This window comes from Physeter macrocephalus, chromosome 14 (genome assembly GCF_002837175.3).
Source record: "Physeter macrocephalus isolate SW-GA chromosome 14, ASM283717v5, whole genome shotgun sequence".
In the NCBI taxonomy this organism is placed as follows: domain Eukaryota; kingdom Metazoa; phylum Chordata; class Mammalia; order Artiodactyla; family Physeteridae; genus Physeter; species Physeter macrocephalus.
The window spans coordinates 21,852,940-21,863,124 of NC_041227.1; the positions used below are offsets into that span (position 1 = coordinate 21,852,940).

The 10,185-nt window shown below is 39.4% G+C and overlaps 1 protein-coding gene across 8 annotated transcripts in view; it reads right to left on the bottom strand.

Annotated features, from left to right (window-relative positions):
- The window catches only part of PHF20 (PHD finger protein 20), a 135,938-nt gene that overhangs the window by 75,283 nt on the left and 50,470 nt on the right, over positions 1 to 10,185 (bottom strand). For 7 of the 8 annotated variants that reach the window (XM_007101699.3, XM_055090976.1, XM_055090980.1 and 4 more), the window contains 2 exons: positions 6,464 to 6,543; positions 2,871 to 3,258 (listed from right to left, as the gene is read on the bottom strand). In XM_007101699.3, coding sequence (XP_007101761.1) covers positions 2,871 to 3,258; positions 6,464 to 6,543 — 468 coding nt within the window. The remainder of the gene's footprint in view (positions 1 to 2,870; positions 3,259 to 6,463; positions 6,544 to 10,185) is intronic. The other variant, XM_028498251.2, reaches the window with a different exon arrangement.

The following is a 10,185-nucleotide window of genomic DNA, read 5'->3' on the forward strand; positions in this document are numbered from 1 at the left end:
AGCCCCTGCTCGTTGCAAGCAGAGGAAGCCTGTGCGTAGCAACGAAGACCCAATGCAGCCAAAAATAAATAAATTAATTAATTTAAAAAAAAAAAAAGAAAAGAAATTGGGAAGCTTGAGGCAAAGGTAGGGCTGGGGGTCTGATGAAGGTTGAAATGAGAGAAAGAAGCAGCCAGGAGAAAGAGGGAGGAAGGGAAGGAAATGGGAGGGGAAGGGGGAAGGGAGAGAAAAGACTCATCTAAGACCAGCAGCTTCAGATCTGCCATGTCAAATGGCCAAAGGAGACAGGGCTGAGCTCTGAGGAGGCAAACCTGATGAGAGTGCTGAATTCTTTGGCTCTTCCTGTGTTCAATCTTCTCAATGTGCCAACATTATTTTGTTCCAAGGGTGGGAACTTAGAGATCACACACATTCCAAATTAAACACAAACAACCTTCCCCAAACAGCTCAGATCCTGTTCCAATAAGGTCTGTACAATCTAGAGAGCTCAAGACTCCACCGTGTCAATGAACGTATTCCAAGCAATTTTTAAAGGGGATTTGAACTATATATTAGATACTGGCAAACCTTCTTCACTTTGATACCACATACAAACTGGGGCTGACCATACAGAACTTCAGTGTTTCCCAAATTCTTATTACAGTGAGAATTATCTGGGAAGGTTGTTAACAATTAGCATTCCCAAATCCTGCTTCAGAAAATTCTGACTGGGGAGGAATGCCTCAGGCAAGCGTTAACAGTAAGCTTGGAAAACTCCAGTTCTCTATTAAATTGATCCTATCTGGTGTGAAATCCTACACTTAATAAAAAGCCCTGCTTATTATATCCCACATCTTAACACGGTACACTGCCCAGAGGTTTAAAACCTCTGGACTTTCTCAATTAGGGTTCCTCATTTGAAAAGAGAACACAAAGGTTATTTTCTCAATTCTCCCAAGAGTGGTTTATCATTCTAGTAACATTCTCAATTTGCAGAAGTCAATTCATTAGAGGTCACAGATGCCTTGGGCATTACAGCTTAATTCTCTCTTGGAACCCTACTGAGAAAGCCAATGAGGCCAGTGCTGTCCAATAGAAATATGAGAGCCATAAATGGAAGCCACATAGGTAATTTTTAGTTGTCACTTTAAGAAGTTAAAAAAAATGAAATTAATTTTAAGAATATATTTTATTTAACCCAATACATCCAAAACATCATTCCAACATGTAGTCAATAATTTTAAATTATTGAGGTATTTTACATTCCTGGGTGGGTTTTTTTGTATTTTTTTTTTTTTGTACTATTTGAAAAACAGTGTGGTTTTTTGTTTTGTTTTGGCCACGCTGCACGGCTAGCAGGATCTTAATTCCCCGACCAGGCATTGAACCCGGGCCCTCCCTCGGCGCTAAAATCAGAGTCCTAACCACTGGACCACCAGGGAATTCCCTCCCTTGTGTATTTTACAAGTTACAGACCATCTCAATTCAGAGTAGCCACATTTCAAGTGCTCAGTAACCACAGGTGGCTAGCAGCTACCATATCGGACAGCACAGGTCTAGGCCCTAGTTAGGCGCAGTGACAATTCCAGCATGCTCAGATCCTGAGAGTGAAACCCACTTATAACCACTGAAGGGGGAAGTGCCTTATTTCATCTAGGAAGAAATCAATCTGTTGTCTTATTTCATACCTTAAAATTAGAAGATGTAAGAAGGCTGTCTACTGGGAACGAGTACTAATACATTTATTTGAAGTAAATAAAGGTAGAGTTTCTGCCACAGAAATTAAGTCTGGTGTAGCTGTCTGGATTGACAGATAGGACTGGCTTTGCATTCTGCATCATAAGGGAACAACGGATGAGCTAACTCTGTAGAGTTCCACAGTTTTGATGAAAATATATTTTGTCATATTTTATATTTTTAATTTACCTTTGGCAGCTATTCAAACTTGTAAGAAAAAAATAGATATCACTTTTTTTTTTTTTTTGGCCTCACCACGTCGTGTGGGATCTTAGTTCCCCAACCGGGCATCGGACCAGTGCCCCCTGCAGTGGAAGCGTGGAGTCTTAACTGCTGAACTGCCAGGGAAGTCCCCAGGTATCACTTTAAAACTAGGGGATTCACAGTTTTTCAATATTTATGTAAAGAACATGTAAACAAGAATGTCTGAAGGCCACTGCCAGATAATCATAGGCAGTGTTCAGTCTAGAGATCCAGGGGGTTCTTCACGCAACTCAATCTAGAGAAGAAATGTTTGCCTTAGGAAAAAATTCAGGGTTTGTTTCTTTCTTGGCTATTCTAGAAGAATTCCATATTTCAACTTTTTAAAATAATTGTGTATTCTTCCCTAAATCCTCTAACCTTGACTCTACCAATTAGCCATCTCAGCTTTTTATTTAGATGGGGAAAACTTCTGATCCATAATCACTCTCCAGAGATCTCAATTTCAAATGTACCCATACCTTCCTAGGTCCAGTGTTCTTTCTTGTTGCCTCCTCCAGATGCCCACACCTATTTACTTTTCCTTCCCCCTTTCATGTCGCTCATGAAAACGCTATTTCCTGATTCTACGTTCTAGTAAGCTTACTTAAAGTGAAATCATTTGAATTGGCAAAAGCAAAAGGCCTTAGCTTATTAGGTTTTATCATATAAGCTGAAGTATCTAGTGAAGAGTTATGTCACCCCAGAAGCCCAGTCAAGAACATGTTTCCGAAACTTATGTTCACCTGGATATATGCCCCCCATAAAATTCAGCTCTATGGGCATGACTTGTTTTTAGATGACAGGATGATTCAAAGTCAGTCACAAAAACAAAGGCTTGAAGTACAGAAGTTATAAAGAACCACAAAGGACCACAGAAGAACACTCTGGCATTACACACTTGGGAAACTCACCAGTAGGAGCTATGGAAGGGGGTCTGCCTCGCTTTCTTTTTGGCTCCCTCAAGTTTTCTTGTGGACTCTTCACAATGTCATTTTCAGGTTTCTTATCCACTTGAGCATCTCCAGAATACTCTCTATCATTTTCTGAAATGTTCTCCTTATCTTCCTTCTCGTTCTTGGGAAGGCCCTTCTCTGACACCTTCCCCTTTTCAGAACAGATTAACTTTCCTTCTTTATCAGGCTGTTTGGGTCTCTTTTCTGTCTTTAAGGCTTTGTCCTCTTTGTCTTTCTTCACATTGGCTGTGGCTTTTCTCTGCTCTTTAAACTTCTCTCGTTTATCAGGAGATGATGAAAGACTTTTGTGTTCTGTTTCTTTAGGCCTAGCATTACCCACAATATTCTAAAATGAGCAAAATAGCGATGAAACACACTTTGTGATTACTTGCAAATATAAAATCAGATGTTTTTTTGTAAACTTATGAAGACAAAGAAATTAAAAGAGGACATGTATCAGGTCACGTAACAGAAAGCACCAATGAAAATATACACACCCATATTCTGGGTTTGAAAACCAGTCCTAAGTTTAAAGAAAATAACAGCCATGTTCAATTCCTTCTGAGACAATGCTATCTCCCTTTTGATTAGTAAGTCACTAAAAAATAATTAAAGGGACAGACAACTACCCCAGGGACCTCTTCTGGGAAGCAATCTTTTTGACAGAGATGCCTTCCTGCCCCATCCGTCTCCTCCCAAGAATGACTACACTGACCCAGGGCCTTTCAGAGGCTGGCTCAGTTTGCCAGCAGATGCTGATGTCCCGTGTAGAGAAGAACCCAAACTGATAACTAGAGGCGAACCGGAAAGCTGTAAAGATTTTCCATCTCAAAAACAGGGTCTTGGGCTTCCCTGGTGGCACAGTGGTTGAGAGTCCGCCTGCCAATGCAGGGGACACAGGTTCGTGCCCCGGTCCGGGAAGATCCCACGTGCCGCAGAGCGGCTGGGCCCGTGAGCCATGGCCGCTGAGCCTGCGCATCCGGAGCCTGTGCTCCGCAACAGGAGAAGCCACAACAGTGAGAGGCCCACGTACCACAAAAAAAAACAAAAAAACAAAAAAACAAAAAAACAGGGTCTTTGCTCCCTCTACTGGGTAAAGGCTGTGCTCAGTCCAACAAGCCACCTATTGCATTCCTGAGGTACTGAGTTTTTGTCCATTAGGAGAAAGTACTGCTTCTTGGTTACTTTCCTCCTAAATTACTTTTTCAAAATACATCTTAAAAATCTTGTGTCCTAGTATACTGTCTCATAATAAAGCCAGCTCTGAAAGCTCTGGAGTTTCCAAAACTACAATTAAGTTTATTTGAGTAAGTATCTTTCTTCCAAGACCTCAAGAGAAGAGCAGAGACCACCACATCATGTTCATGTTGGATCCCTAGCACCAAGCACACACTTGGCACACAGATTTTTGCCAGGAGCAGGAAGGACTGCCTAAATACACAGTGAGTAAAAGTTTAATTTGTTCCAGAGGGAAAAGTAATAAACAAGGAGAATCCCTGTGGTTAGAAACTAAAAGAAAATATTTTTTTCAAGTCCCCAAAATTTTCTGAAAGCAGCCAGGTTTGAGAACAAGCACTCCTCAGTAACTGCTGGCGGAAATGTAAATTGCAACCACCAGGTAGGGGGGTTGGCAATTTAGGTCAAAAGTCTTATGTTTATACTTTTGAACTAGAATGAATTCCTAGAAATGAAATCTGCTAACAAAATAATCAGACGTGTGTACCCAGATTTACAAATATCCTTAAATGACCATTAGAAAACTGGTTACACAAAGTAGGGTTACATACATATTATAAATACTACTTAGCCATTAAAAGCTATATTCCCATACAGTACTTAGGAACTTGGGAAAATGTTATTTTGTTAAAAGAACAGTAACATATGACTCAAATTTGGAAAAGAAAAATATATATACATAAATGTCTTTTTTTAAAAATACAGAAGGCTATACATTAAAATGTTAAGAGCAATTGCATCTAGATGATAGAATTATACAATTTTTACTTTCTTTGCGCTTTTCTGTACTTTCTAAATTTTCTACAGCAAACATATATTGTTTCTATAACTTCAAAAAAAGATAAATGTTCCTGAAATATAGATTATCAAACCACTTAGGGCAGTACAATCCTATTTAAAAAACAAAAAACAAAAAAACAATCTACTCTAATACTATATGAAAAAAGCTTTAAAAATTGTCTGACAGATATTTGTAAGAAGTTTTGCTTTGTAAGTGGCCTAGCTGAGAAGTTATTTATCCAAACCACTATGTCCTCTTGGAAAAGAAAAACAAACAGGAGCCATGGGCCTGTGCTTGACCACCTGCCAGGTCTGAGATGACATGAGACACTCAGAGGCAGCTGGGAATTGAGGACTGAAGACCCACAAATCCACACAGGGTGAGGTGCCCATCCCCAAGCTAAGGCACCATGAGTACTATCAATCAGAGGAAACAGATGAACGTTTGTTATGTGGAGCCCCAGACTTCCATTTGTGTAGATTCTAGATACAATCTGACAGTTTGGGACATGTTCTTAATACAGTCCTCTATCTACATTAACTCCTTCCACAAACTTAACACAAAAATTGCCAAATTGAAGGCCAAAATAATGTTTTAGAGTGCTGTGTAGCTCCTTAGATGCCTGAGAAGCAAATGATCAAAGAGAAAACATCTTCAGGGCTAAATAAAGCTTTATAATTTTGTCAATTTTCTGAAGAGGAAAACCAGAAAGGCAAAAACACTTTTGAGATTATCTTTAACAATATCATGTATCATGATGCTTTGGAATTGCTAAATATATGTTCAGAAGAATTTATTAGAAGGTTCCAGGATTACCAAATACTGTCATATCAACAACCACCCAAAGAAGTAAATAACAATTAGTTACAATCAAAATCTTTGCCCTCAGCTATTTCATTAAGACATAAATATGAGAAAAACTAAAAGCGAAAAAAAAATCATGAAGAAAGTAGGCAACACTTCTAGAGGGCCAGAATCTATCTGCGTGCACCATATTTCCAGTATCAAAACTCAGGACCCGTGCTTAGACAAGTACATGGATGGTGAAAGGGACAAAAGGAAACAAAATTTTCAACCCAGGCACATCTAGCACAAGTGCTTGCCAAATCTATGCCAAATGGTGGCTCCGTAACCACCAAGCCATGGTCCTGACCTGAAGGACAAAGTCAGATGAAGAGAAAACATCTCCATCTCTTCAACCACTCAGCAAGTTCCCTGTGAGGGGAAACAAGCTCTGTGGGCAGAGCACAGGAAGAGAGAAAAAAGAATAACAACCAGGCGCTTTGGGAAAAAGACAGATAACAGGTAATGGTACTCAAGTACTGGGACTTCTGAAAAGAACTGGTATGAAAAGAAAAAGGCAGAGAGAAAGACAAATATTTACAATTTCTGAAAACTTGTGTATTGCTTTCTGGTGAAATCATGTCAGATGAAGGAAAGATTTTGTCATCATAAACAAATGTAACATCTTTGAGAAACAAAACTATAACATTAGCATTATTCATACCACAAAGCATAAAACCACATTTCTCACCTGATCTTTCGAAAAAGCTTTGACATGAATATGTTTGACAGTCTGAACTACTCCATCATAAAATTTCACAGTGTAAGTACCTAAAATTCAAAAAGATATGATTTTAACTTGCAGTTTCACGAAAGCAACAAAACTTTCCAAGCATAAACACAAGGGAGCTCCAACCACAATAATAAACACATGGGAATTAAAAAGTTGTTCAAGAATCACATTCAGTCTTACTTATGGCCAAGATAATAATAGTACACTTGCCTTTTCCTCTTTATCTTTACAAATCTTTTTATCTATACAAATCAAAATCCATCAAAAAAAACCTCATTTTTTATGGTGCTTCACTAAATCTTAAAAACTTGCACTGACTTAGACCAAGAACAAAGAGCAGTAAAACAATTACGAATGTAAGGAAACACCAACAATGAACTATCAGAGAAATTAAGGGAAGAATCCCGTTTATTGTTGCATCAAAAAGAATAAGATACCCGAGGAATAAACCTACCTAAGGAGGTAAAAGACCTGTACTTGGAAAACTATAAGACACTGATGTAAGAAACTGAAGATGCAAAGATATACTGTGTTACACTCTTGGTGGGAATGTAAACTGGTGCAGCCACTGTGGAAAAAACAGTATAAAGGTTTCTCAAAATACTAAAAATAGAATTACCACATGACCCAGCAATTCCACTCCTTGGTATATATCCAAAAAAAAACAAAAGCACTAATTCGAAAAGATACATGCACCCCAATGTTCACAGCATTATTTACAATTGCCAAGATATGGAAGAAATCTAAGTGTCCACCAACAGATGGATGGATAAAAGAGGTGGTATATATATATATATATATATATATATACACATATACATATACAATGGAATACTACTCAACCATGAAAAAAGAATGAAATTTTGACATTTGCAGCAACATGGATGGACTTGGAGGGTATTATGCTAAGTGAAATAAATTAGACAAGACAAATATTATATGATCTCACGTGTGGAATCTAAAAAATATAACAAAGTAGTGACTATAACAAAAAAGAAACAAATTCACAGATATAGAGAACAAACTAGTGGTTACCCATAGGGAGAAGGAAACAGAGGAGGGGCAAAATAGGGATAGGAGATTAAAAAGTACAAACTATTATGTATAAAATAAGCTACAAGGATATATTATTCAACACAGGGAATATAGCCAATATTTTATAAGAACTATAAATGGAGTGTAACCTTTAAAAATTGTGAATCACTATATTTACACCTGTAACACATAATATTGTACATCAACTATACTTCAATTTAAAAAAATAGGATATAAGAAAAATGCAGATTTATTTATTGCTTGGTGAATTATTAATATTTATCACTTAATCTTTACTTTCTGGGCTCAGAAGTAGTAATATCTTTTAATCTTTAAAAGAAATACGACCATCTGCTAGAGGTATGGTTTTTAGAGGTCATATTACTCTCAAAATCCATATGAATTAGCTGCATATTACAATATTTCAAAATAGAGACTAGGCCAAAGCACTAAATGGTGACCGCTACATCGTTAGTTTTGTTCCTTTTTTTTTTTTAAAGTCCAACAAAAATCACTCTCTGCTAAAAAACTGAAACTGGAAATCCAAATAAACTTATCTCCCCAAATAACGCATCCAACTACAAAAGTTCTCATTAGCTGTACCCAAACCAACACTTTCAAACTTTTACATTTTAGAACCCACCCATGTTTCTCTCTCTCTCTCTTCTTTTTTTTTTTGGTTCCAGGGGTTTATTAAAAAAAAAAAAAAAAAAAAAAATCACAGTTAATCTTGTCAAGATTATCAATGAACCACTGGTAATCATGTAATGATTTACCACTAGTAAACATGGTCAGTTTTCAGGACCAATTTACTACCCAACATGGAAGAAAAAAAAAATAAATCCCAAGGGTTGGGAGCAGAATAATGCAACGATGTAGTTAAGATCTCCTGGCTGGTTGCCTCCTTCTTATACATTCTCTCCCCACCCACCGGCCCTCTCCTCCAGCCCTGAATAAGGCCCTGCCCATGGCTAGCCACCTCTACTGAAACCCTCCCTCTTCAGTGTTCACAAAGTCCAAGCAATCTGAGCCCAATTATTTTCCAAACCTTATTTCAAATTACCAGCATACAATACCCACCAACTCTAAATGACTAGCTACTTGCCACCCACTGAAACTGTCTTGTGACATTTCCACCTCCACAGAAAGTGTTTTCCTGTCTGGAATGTGCCACTCATTGATCCTTAAGCACTCAGCTCAAAAGACCACAATAGTTCAGTAAAAGCTTCCTGACTTCCCTGACACTGGAGAGTTCTCTCTCCTCTGAACTTCTCAGACTCATTTGGTACCTGGCCTGCAGAGCCTCACATTTAAGTGCCTTCATATAGAAGGCAGATCCCAAACTGAAGGCAGGCTTTCCAAGGCTAAAGACCACATCTGACACTAGTTTCTCACACAGCGCCAGGCTCACTGTAACCAGTGTTTCTCAAAGTGTAGTCCCCAGACCAGCAGCATCAACAACCCTGTGAAATTACTGGAAATGCAAGTTATCAGCCCCACCCCCAAAATACTGAATCAAAAACTCTGGGAGTGTGACACAGAAATCTGTTTTAATAAGTCCTTGAGGACCTCCCTGGTGGCGCAGTGGTTAAGAATCTGTCTGCCAATGCAGGCGACATGGGTTCCGGCCCTGGTCCACGAAGATCCTACATGCCACGGAACAGCTAAGCCCGTGAGCCACAACTACAAAGCCTGTGCTCTATAGCCTGTGAGCCACAAATACTGAAGCCCACACACATAGAGCCCGTGCTCCACAACAAGAGAAGACACTGCAATGAGAAGCCCGCACACCGCAAAGAAGCGCAGCCCCTGCTTGCCACAACTAGAAGAAAGTCTGTGCGCAGCAACAAAGACGTAACACAGTCAAAAATAAAATAAAAAAAAAAGATTCCATCTTGCGAGAACACCAGAATCACAACTAACTGCTCAACAATCATTGACAGGAAGACACTGGAACTCACCAAAAAAAAGATACCCTACACATCCAAAGACAAAGCCACACCTGCTAGTGTTGGAGGGTCTCCTGCAGAGGCGGGGTGTGGCTCTGTCTCACCGTGAGGACAAGGACACTGGCAGCAGAAGTTCTGGGAAGTACTCCTTGGCGTGAGCCCTCCCAGAGTTGGCCATTAGCCCCACCAAAGAGCCCAGGTAGGCTCCAGTGTTGGGTCGCCTCAGGCCAAACAACCAACAGGGAGGGAACCCAGCCCCACCCATCAGCAGTCAAGCAGATTAAAGTTTTACTGAGCTCTGCCCACCAGAGCAACAGCCAGCTCTACCCACCACCAGTCCCTCCCATCAGGAAACTTGCACAAGCCACTCAGTTACCCTCATCCACCAGAGGGCAGACAGCAGAAGCACGAAGAACTACAATCCTGCAGCCTGTGGAATGAAAACCACATTCACAGAAAGACAGACAAGATGAAAAGGCAGAGGGCTCTATACCAGATGAAGCAACAGGATGAAACCCCAGAAAAACAACTAAATGAAGCGGAGATAGGCAACCTTGCAGAAAAAGAGTTCAGAATAATGACTGGAAGATGATCCAGGACCTCGGAAAAAGAATGGAGGCAAAGATTGAGAAGATGCAAGAAATGTTTAACAAAGACCTAGAAGAATTAAAGAACAAACAAACAGAGTTGAACAAT